The sequence below is a fragment of the Lethenteron reissneri genome, chromosome 28 (assembly GCF_015708825.2).
Source record: "Lethenteron reissneri isolate LAM-NWPU_2019-01 chromosome 28, ASM1570882v1, whole genome shotgun sequence".
Taxonomy (NCBI): domain Eukaryota; kingdom Metazoa; phylum Chordata; class Hyperoartia; order Petromyzontiformes; family Petromyzontidae; genus Lethenteron; species Lethenteron reissneri.
Window position 1 is genome coordinate 6,126,102 of NC_083806.1, and position 22,330 is coordinate 6,148,431.

The following is a 22,330-nucleotide window of genomic DNA, read 5'->3' on the forward strand; positions in this document are numbered from 1 at the left end:
AAATAATAAAAATAAAACATAATAAAATACAATTCTCACGACATTTCGGCCACAACGCAAGCAGCCGTCCTCCGGTGAAGAACAGGTCTGTCGGAAAGACAGCGACTACGGTATCCAACACAGATCGCACGAATGCGCTGTCTAACCAAGTTCCTACCTGCCCACTCCGAAGGAACGTGCTGGAGCGTACGACTACAGCGCCGTCTGCTGGCCGGTAGACAGCGTGCAGAGAATTACAACAATAAATGCGTCCTTTGGTGGTGAACACCTTTTAGCGTTCTAATAGGGGTTTTTCCCTTTCTTTTGCGTTATTGTTGCTTCTCCTTTCATGTACGGTTTTAATATTTTTTCGCGTTGAACGGGACCCCATAGTTTAGACCGGTGCGCTCTTACCAATAACATCTTGCAATCAAGCAGCGTTTGTTTAACAATCCTGGCGATGGTGATGGGACACAAAATGTCTAAATCAGGTCCACAGAGTTTGCTTGCTGGCTTGCTTCAACAAATGCCGCTTGATAACATTGGTCGAGAAAGGCAAAAAGGCTGATGGACTAAAAATATATGATTAATTTATTTTAATATACAGATACAGAACGGGGTTCTGCTCATGCAGTAAAAACACTATCGTCATACATCACATTTGGGGCGTGAATTCACATGAAATGCGCTCGCTCCCCCTTTTAAAAAATGTGATTTTTTTTTTATATACTATTTCAAACACTAAGAGTTATTGTCGAAAATATAAACACTTCCACCCAGCGGGAGAGCGGTGGCACAGAGGTAATGTGTGTGTGTGTATTTTGAACTATATTTTGAACATCTTTCGCACCATATTCATCCGACCGTGAGCTTGGCAACCCGAGTTCGATTCCTGGCTCGGGCTAACATCAGTGGTGAGTGATATCCGAAACAAATCCTGAGATCCTCCTCCTTCACCACCTTGCACTGACCGGCGTGGTGAAGTATGGTCAGACAACCACAATGCCCCAACGTGGCGTGGGGAGGTCTTCTTCCAGCACGAGATTGACAAAGGCCTGTCATTTACTTTTATTTGGTCATCTTACGGAATTGTATAATACATGTCATGCAATTAAACAGTCAGACAATGTAGCAAAGCCATGCTTTTTATTTAAGATAATCAAAGTATAAACAAATCATCCATAGAAAACATTGTTAAAAAGAACTGTATTACGAATCGGCTTAATTAAATTATAGTTAATGACAATAAATCGGTGGCAGTGGGTTGTTTGGGATGTTTTTTTCTTTTTTTGGTAAAAAAAATTATATATTCTGCACGGTTTACAAAATATATGTGCACCTTAAAAATATATATCTAAATTAAGCTGCATGCGTCAAGCAGTGAGCACATGGGGCCTGATCCATGTATTGGCAGCAGAGTGGTGATTGCTTCCAAAAATTGGCCAAAAGCACAAAATATGTTCTGTTGAAAACAGCCAGATTTTGCAAATGTTCAACATTGACATTTTTTTTGGGGGGGGGGGGGCGGTGAAATCATCTTTCCACCAAAACCCATAAATCAAGTGCACAATTTAGCACACAATCACATTTGTTGAAGGCAGGGCTGGATTACGATTGTATCTGGGGGGGCTGAGGGTCTGTTGTTAGAGTTTTTTGGGGGTTGGCGGTGGTGCTTTAGTTTTGGGGGGTCCCTCAACCCACGATGTGACCAGGCAGTCTGCTCCGGCTGAATATATCTCAGTAAAACAGCCCCGTTGTTCCCTACACATAATCACACGCTACTTATCCATCTCATATGTTGTATCCTACATGATGTATACCGTGTTCTCCAGATTACAAGATAGCCCGCACAAAGTAAAACACGCCACAAAATAAAGGCGTGTTTACAATTGGGATGATACAGTCGTGTGGAGAGCCGTCTTTACAAAATATTATTGTTATTACGCTGCTTAAGAATGTGGTAAAGAAGTCTCCCGGAAGACTTGTTCTCAACGGCTGGCGGTGCCTCCCGTCCTCTGGGCGGTCATTTATCCCTCTGGAGAACCGCCTTCCGGAAGATTCCTTCCGGACGACTGTCCATCAAACAAACACGTCTTCTTCCCAAGACCAATGAATTCTCCGGATCGTAAGACGCGCTCACAACGGTTTGATTTAAATTACTGTGGGACGTAAGTTTGTATATCTTATAATCCAAAAAATACGATATATATTGGCGGGGTAAGGTGCGGTGGTGGAGGGGGTTCAAATCTGAGGTCTTGGGCTGCAGCCATTCAAGCCCCCTGGGTTACTCCAGGCCCTGGTTGCTGGGTGTTGGTGGTGGTGGTGGTGGTGATGATGGTGGCGGTGCTGTCGAGTTGACCGTCGTCTAACAGCCCAGCCAGACGTTGGACCAGTTGACCGCTATCGTCCGCTTACGCTCGTAGTCGAACTTTATCTGGCGTCGCCCGTCGATGAAGTAAACGTATCCTGCGAACGAAACACACGGCGGCGTCATCAGCACAACACCAGCGACAACACCTGTAGGTTCAGGACGCATCAACACTGACCATAGGGCCCTGTCGTGTACACTCGCCGTTGACCACGTGGTATCAAGTAACGCGTGGGTGTTTTTGTGGCCAGCTCGCTTATGAAAAAGAGCTATACAGCTCAGTGGGACTTACCCGGTAACAAATATAAATCTGTATGTACGCGACAAAACATTACATTGGTGACATACTGAGATAGTAACAGGCACGCGCTTATTGCCCGCGCTGAGGGGTTGCGCAATCAGAGGGGAGGCTGAGCTCGTCGCTGCCTCACCTCTCGTCTCTTCCTGTATTTGCAGCGGAGCTCCGCAAAAATTGGCGATTTTGACTATAAAAATTATTGGAATCGTACAAAAATGTCATTTATAATACAAATCAGTGGAATAATTTTAATATTTATTTCATTTCATTATTCTTTTTTTTACTTTTCGTATCAGCTATTTTCATTGGAGTATGACGGGTGAGGCTCTGCCTCCCCTGCCTCCCCTGACCGCACGTCCCTGCTATGTAATCACTGCCCCGTGGGACTTTTGCTGATGGTAAGTTTCACTTGGCGCATCTAGGCTCTCGCCTTACCTCTCGACTCAGCAGTACCGAGTTCGGGACTGAGGTTCCACTGAGTTTCTGTACCCCCCCCCCCCTTGCCCCTTGTTGCGGCCTGTGCCTTCTATCGGGGTTCTTTCTTACGTTGCAAAAAATGTGCGAGCTCACGGCGCTACGGGCACGAGGACAACACGATGCACAGAGTACATGTCAGTGCCACGGAGCACTCAGTAAGGGCTTCATGTTGTTGAGACAGCCGCGTGCACAGGGAGTGCTTATTGTTTGAATGTTTTTTATTTACCAAGTTCAAGCCCCCACCGAGCTACGAGGTCCTTCTTCAGAAGTGACCTGGAAGGCCACTCGTGATAGCTTATCGAATCGGCGCTGTCATCGTGTTATTTAGACATTTACAGTGGCGACCAAATCATGTAAAACGCGTGTTGACCGTGAATGTGGATGAGGAGGCGGGGGAAGAGGGGAACTGGAGGAACCCGGAGAACAATGAACGTCAGTTTAACACGTAGCAGGCTTTCGCAACCAATGTTATTCATAATCAACGTTTTTGGGTTTAGATCGCGTTTATTTATAAATGTGTCGTAACCCTCCACCACCCGACACGGCCAATCAGTAAAAATGTGTCACGTTGACAAAGACAAATAGTTCACTGCTTTAGCCCACCGGTGTGTTGAAGCCACAATATTTACAATTTGAGTACGACAATTACCAGCGAAACGTCGTACTCAAATTGTAAATGTTGTGGCTTCAACACACCGGTGGGCTAAAGCAGTGAACTATTTGTCTTTGTCAACGTGACACATTTTTACTGATTGGCCGTGTCGGGTGGTGGAGGGTTACGACACATTTATAAATAAACGCGATCTAAACCCAAAAACGTTGATTATGAATAACAATGCACGTGACCGCCATGGGGAGACAGAGAGAGAGAGACATCACGCAGGCTCCAAATATACAGCAGGCATCGTTAGGGTCCGGGATCGAACCCACATACCCGCCTGCATACCAGACGAGGGAGGTTGAACATCTCGCCACCATCTCACATTTATAACACTGGTCAACAACAAAAACACATTTTTTTCTGGCCTGGACTTTTGCAGCTGTTTTAGACTAATTTCAGGGTGCTGATTCCAAATCTGATCTCAGATTTGCTCTATCACATCTCATTTTTATGCTATCGGCATACACCATTTTCATTGATTTTACCTAAAATTAACTCCGTCACTTATGATTGCAAGTTGTTGCGAGTCAGTGACTGCTTTAGTGTTAAAATATAGTGCTGTATTGTTAGGATAGTGTGTTTACAATATCATTTTATGTAGATATCCACATTTATTTAATATTTTTCTTCTGCAGTTTTTATTGAAAATGCAATATTTGATATCTCAAAAACCTGATGTGATGCCAGATTTGGAATCAGCACCCCAAAATTACATTAAAACCGTTGGAATACCTTATGCCAGAATAAGTGTGTTGACCAGTGTTATCAATGCAACATCCACGACAGACACAGATTAAGAAGAAGAAGAAAAAAAAAGGAATCAATTACTAAAACCGTCCCCCACCAGGTTGCACGTAAACGTGAAATGTATTTCTTTTAGCTCTGGCTTTTGCAGCAGTCGTAGTGGCCAGAGGGGGGGGGGAGGGTAACCCCCACTTACTGGTGTGGGTGAACGCAGCACTGGGACGTCTAGGAATCCCCGGCCAGTCTGAACGCACATTCCGCGGGTATCCCAAGTCCATCCTCCTCGTGCTTTCATCGTAGCTGTAAAACAAATATATCGATATGTATACACGTACGCGTGCGCGCGCGCGCGAAATAAAAGCGAGTTTCATTGTGACGTTTCGTAAATTTCCCAGAAGTCTGCGGCCCGGTCCCCGCTTGCCAACGTGGACTTCATTCCTCTCCAGGAGGAGCCCTGCAGGTCTTTTGGTATCTGCTCGCGGACCGGTGGACTCGTCGATGTGCAAGTGTAGATTTGTAATTGCCGCCAATGTTCGCTGCATTCACTTGGTTAATGTCCTTTTCTTTCAAAGCAGGACAACGTTACTTTGAGGCACAGCGACTGTGCGTGTCTACGTCGGTGAGGATCCACGTACATTTGTGTGCGTCTGTGTGTGTGTGTGCAGTATATGGGGAGTGGTGGCGCAGTGGTTAGCGACGGTGAAATGAACTGATCCTGGGCCTCTGCTAGGTCGACTCAGCCTAAAATGAATACCTGGTGCGATGTGTAAACATCGCCACTCGAGGAGACGAAGATGGCCTGGGCGTGGTGGTGGATGTTTCCAGCATACAGGAGATCTGTGTCTTTGTGCATATGTGTGCATGTGCGTGTGTCGCGTATGAGCGCGTGTGTGCGTGTGTATGTGTGTGTTCAACACTTGCCCCAACAGATGTTGTCTTTGTATGTGATTTTTGTCTTTGTATGTGTGTAAGTGACATGGCCCAGCGGTAGTGCACTCTTCATTCATTGCAAAAGTTCGCGGTTCGAACCCAACAGCCACCCTGGTTAATACTCTGCGCCATCTGCTGCACTTATGTACGTTAAAGATCCCCTGGTGTGATTCCAAACGAGTAGGCCATCGTCTGCCTGTCGTCATGAGCCATATTCGCCAAATAAATAGAAAATAGCTACGAACTATTACTCAATTGGGACTGCACAAAGCAATCATCGCCCCTCCCGCCCCCACTTGTCGACATTTTCCCCTTTGGGGGCCAGGTGTTGAGTCACCTCGTAGCCGCAGGTGACAGCTGCCGATGGGGGTACCCTTTGAAATGTTTTGAGATGTGATGCAAGTCGCTTATCGCGTGCAAAATGCTCTATCGAGACGCCCCAGTCAAATAGGCACTCTATCAAAAACTAATTATTATGATGCTGCTATGTTTAACGAGGCAGCAAACGGTGCTAATTGGAAGCGCTTACAAAAGTGGTGATAATTACATTGCCATCTGGTGTACCCAACCTGTATCCCATAATTAAAACTATATATCAATCATCATCATAATAGTAATGATGCCATTTCTTTATCCAGAAAGAAAAGAAAAAAACACAAAGCCCCAAGACTTTTCAGGACAGTCCTGCAAACGTTGGGTTGTTGGGGCCAATTCCATGAGTTCGTGGGTGTTTGTCGTCATAATCATAATCAGAATGTTTGTTTTGACTGGACGAATCCGATGAGCTATTAAGCTATTTTTTCCCAGATGTCTTTGTGTGGGGAGAAGCCGGATTACCCAGACACAACCTATCACGCATACGAGGAGATGATGCTTGAAGACCCCATTACAGACCAAAACCAAGAACCAATTAGCTGCACGGGCAGTCCCCGACTTGCCAACGGAATGCGTTCATGGGATGGTTCGTAAGCCGGAACACTTTTATATTCATCCGGTCAGCGAAATGTGTTACCGTTCAACAAAAAAGGGAAGCATTGTTAAACTCATGACTGAGAAGAAATGTAAGTCGGGGACTGCCCTGTATTGCCATCTGCCAGCCACCTCACAGGCCAAGCCAACAGCACACCGGCAACCTCCCGGCAGTCTCCCCATCGAAGCACTGACCCCCGCTTGACCTCCTGAGACGTTGAGGAGATCGGGCACGGCCCTTCGCGATTGGTCCGTAAGGGTGGAAACCCACCTCCAGTATCTGCCTTTCACGAAGAAGAAGGTCTTCCTCTCATCCTTGATGTGCAGGGCCGCATCGATCAGATTGACGTCCGACGGGAAGCCGAGCTGGGTCAGCTTTTTGGGATACCCCGGCATCATGTCGAATCCATTGATCGCCCAGTATTGATTCCCTGCGTCCGGGTCGTAAAGCGTAAACACACCGTGAATTATCGCCCGCAAGCAACGACGGGCAACGCGGACGCAGCCAACGCAATCGCTGTCGGAATGGGGGCCCTCCATTCGTGAGACGGACGCTCTGGAAGGGAGCTCCTTCAGAGAGGATGCTGACCCACTGTTGAACGCCCGAAGAGGCACCACAAGGTGTACCCACACTGCACCGCCACCGCACGCGACCTGCCAATGGACTCACTGCGGTGTAGCCCATCTATGCTGCAGGCTCGACAAAGGTGGCGGGGGCGGGGGGTTTAAGAAACGTTTGCGTAGTTTTAACTGCCACGCCGGGAGATCAAATCGACGCGGCGACCTGCAGAATTTCAGAATCCATTCCGACGCTAATCGTTGCGTCGCGCTGCGGTGGCGGCGGCGGCGGCGGTCTCTCAAATCTAAACTTCACAACAACGAAAAGGAACTTCGAATGCTCACGGATGATCACTTGCTGCCGGCGAATTGCGGTGACCGGCGTTTTACCTTTGAAAACCAAGATGACATCGCGCTCGTAGTCTTCGTAGGCCGCGTCGACCCTGTCCGGCAGGAAGGGCCAGTAGGTGCTGATCATTTCCGCTTCCAGGTTCCGCGTGTTTTGGCTGTTGACGCGCCACAGGTATCTGCGAGTGTATTTCAACAAACGAAAAATAGAGGGAAATGTTTTGTTGGCGATGAGTTTTGAAACTCCACGTAAAAACAAACGTTACTCCGCACAAGTCGTTGCGATGCAAAGGTCGGGCCGGTTCGATTCGAGCTCCCGGCGCGGTAGTTCAGAAGACGGTGCAAAGTTTCTTAAATCCCCCAAGGGGCCGTCCATAAATGACGTCACGCGATTTTAGACGATTTTTGACCCCTCTCCCTCGTCACACGGTGTCACAAAAAGTCAGACCCCCCCTCAAATATGACGTCACAAAGCTTTGCCCCCCCCACCCCCCAAAAAATAAAACATGCTTCAAATCGCTTTAAACTATTGTCATTGTAGTGCGTATTTAATGTGGCGCTGCACTCTGATGTTGTAGGAGACAACATTTATTAAAAAGTCTATTTAATTAAGTAGAACGTGTTGTCTATATTTATTCAAAGTTGCGCATTTTGATGTGACGTCACGTTTCTCAAACACCCCCCCCCCCCCTCGTCACACATCGTCACAAATGTCTGACCCCCCCCCCTCCCCTATGTGCGTGACGTCATATATGGACGGCCCCCAACTCTGCCTCCTGTCTGTTCACCCGGCGACTATGAATGCATCGATCACAGCCAATCGGCAGGTTGCGCGTGGTGGCAGTAAAAAGTGTGGGTACTCCCATCTCTTCTACCAGGACGTCTGGCCGGCGTCGAAGAGTAGGCCAAATACCACTCTTTGAAGGGGCTTTCTAGACCTCCCTCCAGTGGAGGCCCTTCCACCATCGGATTCCTCCAGGATAAATAAAATACAAATTCTGAACGATTCTGATTGGCTCCTCGGCAAATTGATGATCGGGTTGTATGTGCGTTAATTCTAGATTTGAAGCTTTCGTGACTGCAAGGATTCATACTCTTAGGTTTTGTTTCGGTAAAGTCACGTAGATAAAAAATTTTAAATTAATAAAAGTAAAATAAAACAAATTTAAAAATTCACGACGTTTCGGAAGCAACACAAGCCTCCGTCTTCAGGTGGAACCGTCACAGCCACGACAGCTGTATCAAGTAAATGAGAGATCACAAGAAATACCACCCCGTATATATAATGGTTGAGGGGGAAAGGGCCAGGAACGGCACACTTTATTAATAAAAAAAAAAGTGTGCCGTTCCTGGCCCTTCCACCTGAAGACGGAGGCTTGTGTTGCTTCCGAAACGTCGTGAATTTTTTAATTTGTTTTATTTTACTTTTATTAATTAAAAAAATTTTCCTACGTGACTTTACCGAAAAAAAAAACTAAGTGTATGTGCGTTGTTGAACCTGCTTCGCACCGTACGTAGCCAACCGTGCTAATCGGAGGTGCGACGGGCGGGGGGGCGGGTGGTAAGGACAACAAACTAAACACACGCAACAAAGAAGAAGGAGCGTCTTCCTCTCATCCTCGATGTGCTGCACTGCGTCGATCATCCTGACGGCACCGGCGCGTGGCGCCACGTGGCATGCCGGTGACGTCAGGATGATCGGCTCCCCGGCAATCTCGTTGATGGTCACCGCGTCTCTTGCCTGCCGCTGAACATGATGAGCTCAGTGCGGAACTCCGTGACGCTGTCGAACGTGGTCTCCGAGTTGCAGCGCTTCGGGGCTCCCTCTGGGGGCTTGCAGTCCATGGCGTTCCCATTGGGGTTCGGGCCTGCGTGGAAATGATGATTACAGTAACAGCAGCCGCCGCTTCAAATCGAGGATGGCCTCTGGGAAAACCAGGACCTTAGATATGATATGAAGCCGAGACGATTATCGCGATATCATTTCCCCGTTTTAACGTCGCAATTGTATTTCATTTTGCCGTATCAGCTGCGGGTCTCTCTCAACAAAGGCGTGCCGAGAGCCTGCGAAACGTTGCCACGAAAACGCTCACCGCAGAGGTCACACAAACCGACATGGTTTGGGACAACGACGATATTTCGCTCGATGCATCGTACCGCGGTAATTGCGTCGCCGCCGTCGCAACGTGAATGGCCCACAACACGTTTCCGAAATGACCAACTCGGTCATTTACGGCGTCATCCATAAATAAATGCGGCTATCTGCCCTATTTAAACCCAACTCCCTTAATGCGCCAACGCCTCCTGCGAAGCACCTGACCACGTGGTTGCATTGAGACGCTATATAAATGCAAATTGTATCGTGTTGCGTGTGTCCACCAGAGCAGACAACTGGAAAAGTCCCAGAGCAGCGGTTCCCAACCTTTTCGCCTTTGAACCTCCAAACATTTCTCGGACCACCACACGCTGCTAGCAGTTACTTAAAATCGTAAGTTTCCTCGGTGAGGGTATTGTTACTGTTTGTATTATTTGCCTTCTGTTCCGGGGACCACCAGGTTTGTAAAACCGCCTGCGTGGAGGATATTTCACGGCCGTAAATTTTTCCACGTTTAAGACTTTGGTGTGGACGTTTTGCCGTACCGTAAAGGGCCTGGATTCCGTCGATGTCGTCCTTGGGGAGACAGAACTTGTCCACGTAGGCGTAGGTGGGGAACATGAGCGCGCCAGGGTCCTCCGAGTGCTCCAGCCCCAGCGCGTGGCCAAACTCGTGAGCGGCGACGATGAAGAGGTTGTAGCCTGCGACGGGGGCAGCGGACAGCGGACGGTCAATGTGGTCATTCGAGTGTGCAGGCGGTGCAACTGCACAGTGGGCAGGCGCCGGGACTACGAATGATTGGTGACATTGAACGAGGGGACTACAATCAGCGCCCTTGCCAACCACACTACGGCGCTTAAAGGATCAAATCTACTTGCTCGAGGTTTACAGCGGACGTGGAGGTGCTGCCGTGGGGTAAATGGTCGGCACTCTGGGCTTGCAATCCAGACGTCGCCAGTTTGATCTCCTGCTACAGTAGCTTAAACAACGTGGCAGGTTTCTCAAACAGCCCACACCGCCTCTGTCCACACAGCGCTGTAGATAGATCGATACAGCGCTGTAGATAGATCGATAGATATGCCACAGTTAGTCGATTAGCAGTTCACGTGTCATCAGTTAAAGCGTGGTTACTACCACCTCGACCAAAGTGTCAGAATCAAGATCAGAATGTGTTTTTTTCCCAGAGAAATCCGATGAGCTATGAAGCTCTTTTTCATAGTTGTCCAGTAGGGGAGGGTCCGTCTGTCCAGCGAGGAAGAGTTGGCCAAATGCTCTCTAGAGATGCTCTCTTGTGGGCCCTCTTCCGCCAGCAAGTGGCAGCAGCAAGTAAACACAGCGCTGCACATACTCTTAGTTCTTTCGGTAAAGTCACGTAGGTAAAAAATGAAATTAATAAAAATAAAAACAATAAAAATCACGACGTTTCGGAGGCAACACAAGTCTCCGTCATCAGGTGGGACCGTCACAGCCAGATTTGCTGCATCAAGTGAGGCAAGGATTCAAGATGTAATCCCTTAAATGCAAGTTGAGGGGGGAGGAGAGGGGGGGGGGAGCTCATCAGAATGTGGTAGCACCTTTAGCTGTGCACGTTTTATAAATATTTCGCGGACTCCGTTATATGCCGTGAAGCAATGCTGGCTGATTTCATTGGACTCCGAGGCAGGTGATTCTCAGAGGTAATGGAGGAATGCGCCAGAAATATACTTGTGCAGTCTATAAATATACCCAAGCAAGATGATGAGATTGGGGTCACCGCCATGAATTATTTGTGTGCAGCTTCATAGCGGCAACGGTACAATTGAATTCAGTACACCGAGGGATTAATTTCCCCGTGAATATTTTCTAGGTCACCGGTAGACTGGAGTAGGTGGCACGTGACCAGTAAAAAAGGCACGTCCGTAGCGAGAGCCATACTGGATGTGGTGTGCCGGGTGCAGAGATATCTTCCGAGTCGTCAAATCCTGGATAGACCCAGGCTCAAAATCAGCCCCGAGTGGAATTAATAAATTTACAATGTTGCGTCTACAGCACTATTGACATCCATTAAAATCTCATTTGCTTTTACTTGTATGATTAGAGTCGTTGTTTTGGCAATTAGAATTTGCATACGTTGGAGAAAAGTGCATTTTTTTTATATTTTAACGCACACTCGCTTGTGCTTTTCTCTCTGTTAATGCCACTGTGATCGTTTTTTTTTTCAATTGCCTGGGAAAATAATTCAATCGATATTTTTGTGTTTTCTTTTTTACGGGTCTTGCTCTTTGTGTACACACTTGAAACCGTCATTGCGTTCCTACTCTGAGAATATGTCTTTAAATTGGAGACTCCTCTGGTCTCCAATAGGATCCCACCTGGTTATAAATAAACACCGACCGCTTCCGGATACTTCCACGGCCATTAAGGGCGGTGCAATAAACACACCCAAAATCGTCAAAGTCGAGAGGCTGATGCGTGCGAGTGTTAGAAAAAAAACGAGTAGTATCGAAAAAGTGCCAATGCTTTTAGGCCAGGGCCACAAATGAACCACGATACTTTGCTGACTTAGTCAAGGAGCATAAACCATCACGTGAACTTTGTCGCAGCAGCAGCGGCTTTTAGCTGCCCATCGAACAAAGACGGTCACTGCAACGCGCTCTTTCAAATGCGCTTCTGAAACGCACTCCCGATTTTAGCAAGCCACTGGAGCTACGCGCTTTGAAATCGAGATTGAAAACGTATTTCTTTAGAACTGCTTTTCGTCTTTGGTAGATTGTCCTTCCGTTAGCGCGGTTGGCTACGTACGGTGCGAAAGAAGGTGCGCAGATAAACACAGCCTGTGCCGATACGAGTTCAGTTGAGCCGTGCGCTCTGCACTACAAAGCATCGCGCGGGCGCTCGCTCGCTCTGCTTTAGCTTTCAAACAGAAAGGAGAACACGGACGTTTCGGACGGACGTTCAATCGCGCGCCTCTTTGGGGTCTGCGCGCACATCAATTGGGTGGCCGCGTTGATGCTGCGGCCGTGCAATAGGCTCGTGGGTTCGTTAGCTCGTACTCGTAGGTTTTTTTCGGTAAAGTCACGTAGGTAAAAATAAATAATAAAAATAATGGAAATAATAATGGAAATATTTCTTTTCTATTTCTAAATAATAAAAATAAAAATAATAGAAATAAAAAAGTATTTCTATTATTTCTATTATTATTTATATTATTCTTTATATTATTTTTATTTTTACCTACGTGACTTTACCGAAAAAACCTAAGAGTATGAATCTTTGCAGTCACGAAAGCTTCAAATCTAGAATCGTTAGCTCGTCACATCCAAAACGCCGCCTTCAAAGGGAATGCGTCCAACGGCGAGGGCTGCCCCCTCTCGAGCGAGGGTGGCGCGTTTGCGTTTCGGGATCGTGATGCCTACCCACGATGAATGCCTCGTCGTTCGACGCTGTCAGATATCTACAATCTTGATTTGAAGCTTTCGTGACTGCAGGAATCCATACTCTTTGGTTCTTTCGGTTAAGTCACGTAAGTAGAAAATAAATTAAATCACGACGTGTCGATCGCAACACAGAGCGGTCGTCCTCAGGTGGAAAAAAATAGAATCCAGCAGTGGACTGCGATCGAAACGTCGTGATTTTTTTTTATTTGATACCTACGTGACTTTACCGAAAGAACCAAAGAGTATAGAGAGGTACAGCGTTCACCAGAAGGGAAGGGAGAAGGGGGAAGTGGTGGTGCTGGTCAAATGGGGGGGGCGGGGGGGGCCTTAGCCAAAAGAATTAAAGTTTCGGTGCGTTGCGTGACTTTTAAAACATCGTGCGAGGGACAAGCCACGTCACTTCAATGTCACCGCAGCAGCGTGAAATATTTACAGCAATAGAAGCGACGACCGCCGATGCTCAAGAATGGTTATAGATACTCTTAGGTTTTTTCGGTAAAGTCACGTAGGTAAAAAAAAATAAAAAATAAATACTAATACATGAAAATAAATCAATTAAATCACGACGTTTCGGAGGCAACACAAGTCTCCGTCTTCAGGTGGGACCGTCACAGCTAAATTTACTGTATCCGAAACGTCGTAATTTAATTGAATTATTTTAATGTATTATTATTTAATTTTATTATTTTTATTATTTTATTATTTTTATTATTATTTTACCTACGTGACTTTACCGAAAAAAACTAAGAGTATGAATCCTTGCAGTCACGAAAGCTTCAAATCTAGAATAAATGGTAATAGAGTGGCAGCAAAGTAGTGGAACGCGTCCCAGAGAATATCCATGGGGAGGAGGTGGGGGGGAGATGGAGCGATGAAATCAGTTAGCTCTCCGCTTGCTCGGTAGGTTACTTTCAACATCGCCGCATAGTGAGAGGCGGCCTGGGGTTCGCCTTGATTGTCAATGCAGCAGTGGATTGACAATGACTGATAATAATGATGACATTTGAGTCGGCGAGGACCCCGGGCTGGCAGGCCCAGGACACGCTGCTGCTGCTGGGACGATGTTGCTCGGCTGGCCTGGGAGTTCCCGAGGAAGAGATAGAGTCTGTGTATAGTGTAGTGTATCGTGTAGTATATAGTAGTGTATAGTTTAGTGTATAGTGTAGTATATAGTGTATTGTATAGTAGTGTATAATGTAGTGTATAGTGGTGGATAGTCGTGGATAGTAATGTATAGTGTAGTGTAAAGTGGTGTATAGTAGCGTATAGTATAGTATATAGTAGTGTATAATGTATTGTATAGTAGTGTAGTGTATAGTGTAGTGTATAGTGTAGTGTATAATAGTGTAGTGTACAGTAGTGTGTAGTGGTGTATAGTAGTGTATAGTGTGGTGTATAATAGTGTATAGTGTAGGGTATATTAGCGTATAGTGTAGTGTATAGTAGTGTATAGTGTAGTGTATATTGGTATATAGTAGTGTATGGTAGTCTATAGTGTAGTGCATAGTGGTGTAGAGTAGCGTATAGTGTAGTTTATAGTAGTGTATTGTATAGTAGTGTATAGTAGTGTATAGTGTATTGTATAGTAGTGTATAGTGTAGTGTATAGTAGTGTATAGTGTCGTGTATAGTGTAGTGTACAGTAGTGTATAGTGGTGTATAGTAGTGTACTGTGTAGTGTACAGAAGTGTGCAGTGGTGTATAGTCGTGTAGTGTATAGTGTAGTGTATAGTAGTGTATAGTGTAGTGTATAGTAGTGTATAGTAGTGTATAGTGTAGTGTATAGTAGTGTATAGTAGTGTATAGTGTAGTGTATAGTGTAGTGTATAGTGTAGTGTATAGTAATCTACAGCTAGAGTCTGTCGCCAGGGAAAGGGAGGTCTGGACCGCCCTACTCAACACGCTGCTGCCGCGACCCCCAACCAGGTCAAGCGGATTGAGAAACGACACGAAAGACGCGAAGATTTCAGTGAGTGTTTCAAGAATGGGAATTGTACACGTGACATTGTTTGACGAATATCTGAATTCAAGATGATATGTGGCGACAACCCTTGTGTGCGTTTCGTCTGTTGTCCTTCCGCGCATCCTCCGATGAGCACGGTTGGCTACGTACGGTGCGAAAGAAGTTCCACAACGCACATGCGTACGCATTGCACAACCCGATCAACAATTCGCAGGGGAGCCAATCACAATCTGTATGTATTCCTCCCCATGAAACCCGCATGCTCCCTGAGCTGCACTTCGTGGCTGAGCAAAACAAAACCAAAAACCCAAACACATATTTCGCGGTACCTGTGCTCGCTTTGCTGACGATCGCTCGCGCTGACAGTTGGCGAGACAGAGACACAGAGAGAGAGAGACAGAGACACAGAGACACAGAGAGAGAGAGACACAGAGACACAGAGAGAGACAGAGACAGAGACACAGAGAGAGAGAGAATTACCTTTGGAGCTCGACGTCCAGAACTCGTCCTCGTCGAAATGCGCGTCGCCTCCGATGCCGGCGGTGGGAGGCGCGTACGCGTGGGCCAAGATCCCATCAGGGCCATCGAATGGCGACAGGTCACCGTGGGCTGCGGCCGAGACGGTGGAAGGGAAACGCGTTTTGCTTAGTCGCAGCTCTCTCCTCTCTCTCTCTTCTCTCCTGTGACGGACTGGGACTAAAAAAAAACATCGCCACCCCCTCAACCCACCCGGGCGGCATTTGTCAACACACGGGGGACAGGTGGGGGGGCCCAAATTGTCGTGCGAAGTCATTGGCCCATTGAGGCTGGGGACCAAAAAAGAGGAATGGGCCCGTGAAGAAAAATCTTTGGGGCTGCTGAATACGGAGACTTGATGCCAACCGAGAGCGTAAATAAACAATAAAGCCTAGACATTAGAGGGAATACCATATTTAGATTTTTTTTTAAACATTTACTTTGATCACATTTGCAATTTCCCTACGCAGACCGGCCCACCGGCCCTCAAAATGGGCCGGCTCATGGAGCATTTTCCCGGACTACTGCCCTGTGGCCAGACCGCGTCTGGCTCTCTCCCTGCGGGCGGCTCAAACGCAGCAAGTTGAACACAGCAGAGTGGGAGGGGAGAGCACAGCTGGTGCATCTTGCCGGTCATTATTCTAGATTTGAAGCTTTCGTGACGGCAAGGATTCATACTCTTAGGTTTTTTCGGTAAAGTCACGTAGGTAAAAAAATTAATTAATAAAAGTAATAATAAAAATAAAATAATAAATCACGGCGTTTCGGAGGCAACACAAGTCTCCGTCATCAGGTGGGACCGTCACAGCTAGATTTACTGTATCAAGTGAGGCCGGTCATCTCAGCCAGTCCACCCATGCCACCTGGGTCTGTCCCGTGACCTCTTGCCAGCAGCGAGCCTTCGACGCTCCACGTGGCCTCAAAGGGCACATAGCCTGGCACGAGTGCCGTGGTGACGTCACCACCACTTGGTGGCGAATGGCGACTATTGTTGTTGTTGTTGTGTTGTTTACAGGCCGGTGTCGTCGTGGTGAGCGCTCTGCGCTGCCACCCGAGTTTCATTCCCACTCTGGGCCACCAACACCATTGACGCCTATTTGGACCGGTCCTGAGCCTCCTCATACGTCGACTCGGCCTCAAATGAGTGCCCGGTGCATTGTGTAAACATTGTCATTGGGGGGAGACAAAGGCGGCCGGGCGCGGTGCTGGCCACCCACCCCCTCGTGTACCATGCAGGCCTTCATAGGTGCTCGCAAACAGTCTCTTATACATCTTCTTGGTTCTTTCGGTAAAGCCACGTAGAAGGGAAATATTAAAATAAAATAAATAAAACATAATAAAATAATATAATAATATAATATAATAAAATCTTTTCATTATTTTTATTATTTCCCTTCTACGTGACTTTACCGAAAGAACCAAGAAGATGAATCCCTGCAGTCACGAAAGCTTTAAATCGAAATAGTCTCTTATACGGTGACGTTGTTTAGACTCCGCATCCAGATGCTCATTTGAGGCTGAGTCGACCTAGGGGAGGCCCGGACCCTGGTAAGTGGACAGGGGTCCTGGTGAGTGACACAGGCCAGCCACTAGGGCCAGAACCGACATGAGGGGGAAGTAGGGGGGAGCGACGGCTTACTCCGAGAACCGAACTTGATCATGATGTCGGCTTCTCCATGGTAGAGCCTGGTGAAGACGAGCGGCGTCACGTCGCTCCACACTTTCAAGGCCCCGATGATGGCCCTGTCCACCTCTTGCTCCGGCATGTCCGGCGTGTAGTTGTTTATCCTGTCAGGGAAAGACAAACGTGCAGGCGTTCGCATGAAGGGTGGGCCGGCGGGGGGAGGGTGCCGGGAGTTTCTGCGACGTAAAATGCTGTCTGTTGCATTTTTTTATTTTCTTTGATAGTTCGATTGAAGTTGCAACTTTGAAAGTCTGATTAGTGGATACGTTTGAAAGAGTCGGCAACGGCCTAAAGCAGGGGTCGGGAACCTTTTTGACTGGGAGAGCCATAAAAGCCAAATATTTCTAAATATATTTCATTGAGAGCCATATAGTATTTTTAACGTATAATAAATTAAATATGTCTTACTTTTAATGCGACTTCTGGTCACGGGACACGTGACCCGAGAAATTTATCTTCAAAACTAATTTCTGTTTACTTTAAAATGACACAGTATTATTAAGCAATATCACAAGTATTTTAAAATCAGTTCCAAACTGATTTTATTTTTTTTCAACTCAAAATTGTCTGGGAGCCATATGCCGTCACCGGAAGAGCCATATATGGCTCGCGAGCCATAGGTTCCCGACCGCTGGCCTAAAGGATGACGGAAGGCGCCCCCGGGAGAATGTCAGCCGTGGGAGATGGAGCGATGGAATCACTCCATCGGGTTGTGTGCACGAGCTAGATGGATACGATGGATCGTTCCATCTCAAGACCACGAGAGATGGTGGCCGGCTTGGGGAGGTCTTCATCCAACGGTGGATAGATCGTGGCTATTGCTGATGATGTGCACCATCATCAGCATCATGTGATCGTGCATGTCGAACTTCTTTCGAACGGCGCGAAAGAAGTTCTACATACGTACAATGAACGTGAAAGGCAAAAATACAATTCGAGATACACTTTGTTCAAAACATCCAGGATAGTTATAAATTGTGCATTGCTGCTTTGAGCCAGAAGTAACGTCTGTCTCATCAAAAGCCTAATATTAACGACAGTTTGATGTACTTTCTCTTTAATTAATAATCTAAAAGCACATACCCAACTGCATAAATACATGTCAATTCACTTTTAAGTCTTTGTGGGGTTTTTTTGTGATTTATATTTTGTATGAGCATTATATACCGTATCACCAACGCTTATAATCAGAAGGCGAGGGGAAAGATGCGATTTAAAGTCCTGGTTGCGAATTGACGCAGCCCATCATCCCTCCCGGGTCGATAAATACATTCCACTTTGCAGTGGAGACGACAGTGGTTGTCCCGCCATAGAACTGTAAATTTCCCACCATTGGCTCAATGCTCATTTTTAAATCCTTTATATTAAGTTCGCTTGCTGCTTGCGTGCTTGCGTGCTTGCTTGCTTATGACCGTGCAAACCTTTCAGTCGTTTTTTAACCCACTTCCCGTGATACAATCGAGCTGACATTTTGCACACAGACTCGTTGTGCGAGACAATTAATGTTCGTGAAAAAATGTTTCCAAAATTTTACACTGTTTAGGGAAAACAAATTAAATATTTAATTACCAATTGCTTAATACTGGCAGACAATCATCTGACCCATAGGTGGCAGCCATCTCAAGCCAGAGGACGAGAGGACTCTAGCCGCCACGCATATAAAGGATTTAGAGTGAAAAACTTTGTTTTTGACCCACAATAGTGGTACCCCGTTTCTGCTCTGGAAGCCACTCTCGACTCTTGTTTTGGTGAATTGCCCGACCTGTAGGTGACGTCGTTCTTGGGCCACTTGTAGCGCTGGGGGAAGAGGTTGTACTCAGCGACGTCGGGGACTCCGCAGCGCGGCTTCTTCATCACCTCGATTGTCTCCATGTCCAGTTTCCCCGTCACTTGGAGACCCAGGAACTCCTGCATGACCTTCAGCGTGTCCGCCATGTTGGTCCGAGAGTTCAACTTGAAGTGGTAGAAATGATTGAGGTATGTCTGCGGGGCAAGAGAGAAGCACGCGTTGGCGACGGAGCGATGCCGTTAAAACTTAAACAACAACAACAAAATACAGTTCTAGATTTGAAGCTTTCGTGACTGCAAGGATTCATATTCTTAGGTTTTTTTCGGTAAAGTCACGTAGGTAAAAAATTAAAATTAATTTAATCACGACGTGCCTCCGAAACGTCGTGATTTTCATTTTATTTTTATTTTACTTTTATTAATTAAAATTTTTTACCTACGTGACTTTACCGAAAAAACGTAAAAAAAACTAAATACAGGGTGCTTCAAAAACGTGTTAACACTTACAGGGGACTATCTTTTTAATGCAAAGAGAGCCGATGATACAATGTAACGTGAAAACTAATTTTGATTTAAAGCTTTCGTGACTGCAGGGATTCATATGCTTGGTTCTTTCGGTAAAGTCACGTAGAAGGGAAATAATAAAAATATTAAAAATAATTCTCACGACGTTTCGACTGCAACACAAACAATCATCATTAAGTGTGAAATCCACAGAAAATTTGAAAAAAGTGGCGGTTTTTCCGAACGTCACATTTTCTTGCTGTGGATTCACACCTGATGACGATTGCTTGTGTTGCAGTCGAAACGTCGTGAGAATTTTTATTGTTTACAATTTTATTATTTTATTATTTCCCTTCTACGTGACTTTACCGAAAGAACCAAGAATATGAAAACAAATGTTTGTTAATAGCTTAAAAAAGTCAAAGAGTCTCCACTTGTTCGCCATCGTTGTCAACACGTGGCCTGGAATCTTCTCCAGGTGGTCTCCAGAGCCCGGAGGCACATTTATTGTGATATTGTTGCAAATTCTCAGAAGTGTTAAAAAAAAGATTGCAGATTACATTAATGAAAATGCTTCGTCACCATCGTTCATCCATTACGGGCGTGATACGCACAAGGGGCTGGTTGCATCGCAGGAACCGTGAGACGCAGTGGAGATTTTGCGGAGGCCTTTATCCTGCAGTTGATTGACCCGCGGCTGCTGCTGATTTAAGGTGATGCCACCAAGGCGATTGTCGACTGGCAATTTGTCTCCGGCTACGTGTTACTGCGAGCAACCGTAGCAAGTCAGTCGAGCGGCAACGGAGATCGATGGAGTAGCTTGTATAGCAAATGACAACAGTTTGTTCTCAAGTATGTACATTGGTTCAACAATTATTTTGGTCTGCAGGAGCGCGCGACCTCGGACAATCACGTGACCTGTGTTTTGGAGAAGTTGATTGAAAGCTCCGAACCCGATTGCCCACTAGGGGGACGGGGGAGTCAAGATGTGTCCAGATTGAAGTGATCTTCATATCTATCACGGGACCCCATGATGTGGTTGATCACCCAGAGCTATCAATGCTCTGATACGTGCATTGTGTCTGTGCGTTGTTCTCTGGTCTGACACTGGTGAGACGATTGCTTAAAGGAGGCTGGCTGTGGTGTGGGCCAATCCGTTTTAAACACAATGCATTGTATAGTGTCATAGCATGTTTGTTTGCATGTTCACCGCAAGTACTGTGTGTGGTCAATGCAGACTTGATTTCTTGTAAAACGGTATCTGTTTGGTGATTAAATATCTTAACACCCAGTTTTATTTCCAAAAAGGGAAAAAAGCTACGAGCAAAAAAATTCATATCCGTATAGAATTAATAATGTTGTGATAACAGTTCCAGTTTCAAGGTTATTTTGTTCGACCAGGGCAACAACTCGATCTGACCGAGGGAGGGATATGAGTTTCGTTCGCTAGCAGCGTGACGTGGGTTATCAACGTGACGGGAAAAAAACGAGTTGAATAATTATGCAGAGCAGCAATAAAGAAAATAGCAATCGGCCCAAAAACAAAAACGCAAACGCTGCACCACGTGATAAATCTTAAAACCATTAGCTGTGAACATTGATGGAAAATATTGGCATGAAATTGCCCTGTTATATCATGACCTTTAACATATGTTTTCTTATGGTTTCCCCCCCCCCCCCCTAGATGGTGGAACAAGCCGTCCGGTTCAATCTCCATTGGCAAACACACATGATTTTCAAAATATTTCTCATTTTCTGAAAATAATTTCCAGAGGTCACCAAAAAAATGAATACATGTTCGCCTATGCAAATCAAAGTTTGAATCTGTTTTTGCCCATCGGCCGGCCTACGGACTTTCCATACCAATTTTAACCAGCAGCATCTATTTAAGCAGGCAAACTCTGGACCGGATTTCGAAGTTCTGGGTCTCGTCGACAGGGGGACTAAATACTATTTTAAATTAATTTGGAGACATGAACAAGAGTCCGTTATTGTTGATTAATTACTCACATCGTTGCACAACGCGTCAGAATCAGAATCTTAATTTCACCCGGAGAAATCCGATTTAGCTCCGAAATTTATTTTTCACAGACACCCAGAAATCCGCGGAGACGTCACCACCGTGGAGATGGAGCGACGGAATCCACTCGTGCGCAGGTGGATCCCTAAATCGCGGAACCGTGCGAGATGTGGTGACCACATGGGGAGACCTTTCAAGCAACGGTGGTTTGACCCTCGCTGAAGACACAGTCGTAGCCCGGGTGTACGTCGGGGATGCGTTCCTGAAAGGTGCGATGACGAATATCGAAAGGACGTCAATCTGAAAGAGCGATTCGCAGGGTGGTAGGTGGTGGAGGCGAAGGTTGAGAGGCGACGTATAACGAGGAAGGACCAGACGATGCTGCTGGTGCGGGGTTCGAGGCGAACGCAACTCGGGTCGCCGTGATAATAAAGTGACGGCGCATGAGCGAAACGACGTAAACATGGGGAGAGGTATATCGGGGTGTTATGTAATAATGATGATGGTCAACATTTAGGAATGCCACACAACAGCGCCGCATCATTCGTAACATTGTAATAATGATGATGATGTAAGCATTATTGTAATCATGATGATAATCATCATTTATGAACCCCTCTTCTTGGTTCTTTCGGTAAAGTCACGTAGAAGGGAAATAGTAAAATAATAAAAATAAAACATTACATTATGTTTATAACCGAAAGAACCAAGAAGATGAATCCCTGCAGTCACGAAAGATTTCAATCGAAATCATTTACGAACGCCACACAACAGCGCATAATTCGTAACATGTTAAAGACAAATTTAAAGGGGGGGGGGGTGTTTAATTCAAATGCATCCTCGTGTGCGTTACAACCACCACTGACTACTCACCTCTGCCAATTCCTCGTCGGTATCTGCAGGCGCTGAGCTGCACACGGCCACGGCTGCTACGAGCAGAGCCAACAACGCCATCGAGTTCGCCATGTGTCCTCCGGAGTTTTCGCGGTGTCGTCGGTTGTGACTTCTGGGGG

At 46.3% G+C, this 22,330-nt stretch overlaps 1 protein-coding gene across 1 annotated transcript; it reads right to left on the bottom strand.

Annotated features, from left to right (window-relative positions):
• Positions 1 to 1,127: 1,127 nt before the first annotated feature.
• LOC133348867 (collagenase 3-like) lies at positions 1,128 to 22,330 on the bottom strand. The gene is made up of 10 exons (XM_061561932.1): positions 22,191 to 22,330; positions 18,768 to 18,988; positions 16,961 to 17,109; positions 15,286 to 15,414; positions 9,973 to 10,128; positions 9,074 to 9,200; positions 7,375 to 7,511; positions 6,698 to 6,857; positions 4,724 to 4,827; positions 1,128 to 2,445 (listed from the first exon to the last, which is right to left on the bottom strand). The coding sequence occupies exons 1-10, from the start codon at positions 22,281 to 22,283 to the stop codon at positions 2,345 to 2,347; spliced, it is 1,377 nt and encodes a 458-aa protein (XP_061417916.1). The 5' UTR covers positions 22,284 to 22,330; the 3' UTR covers positions 1,128 to 2,344.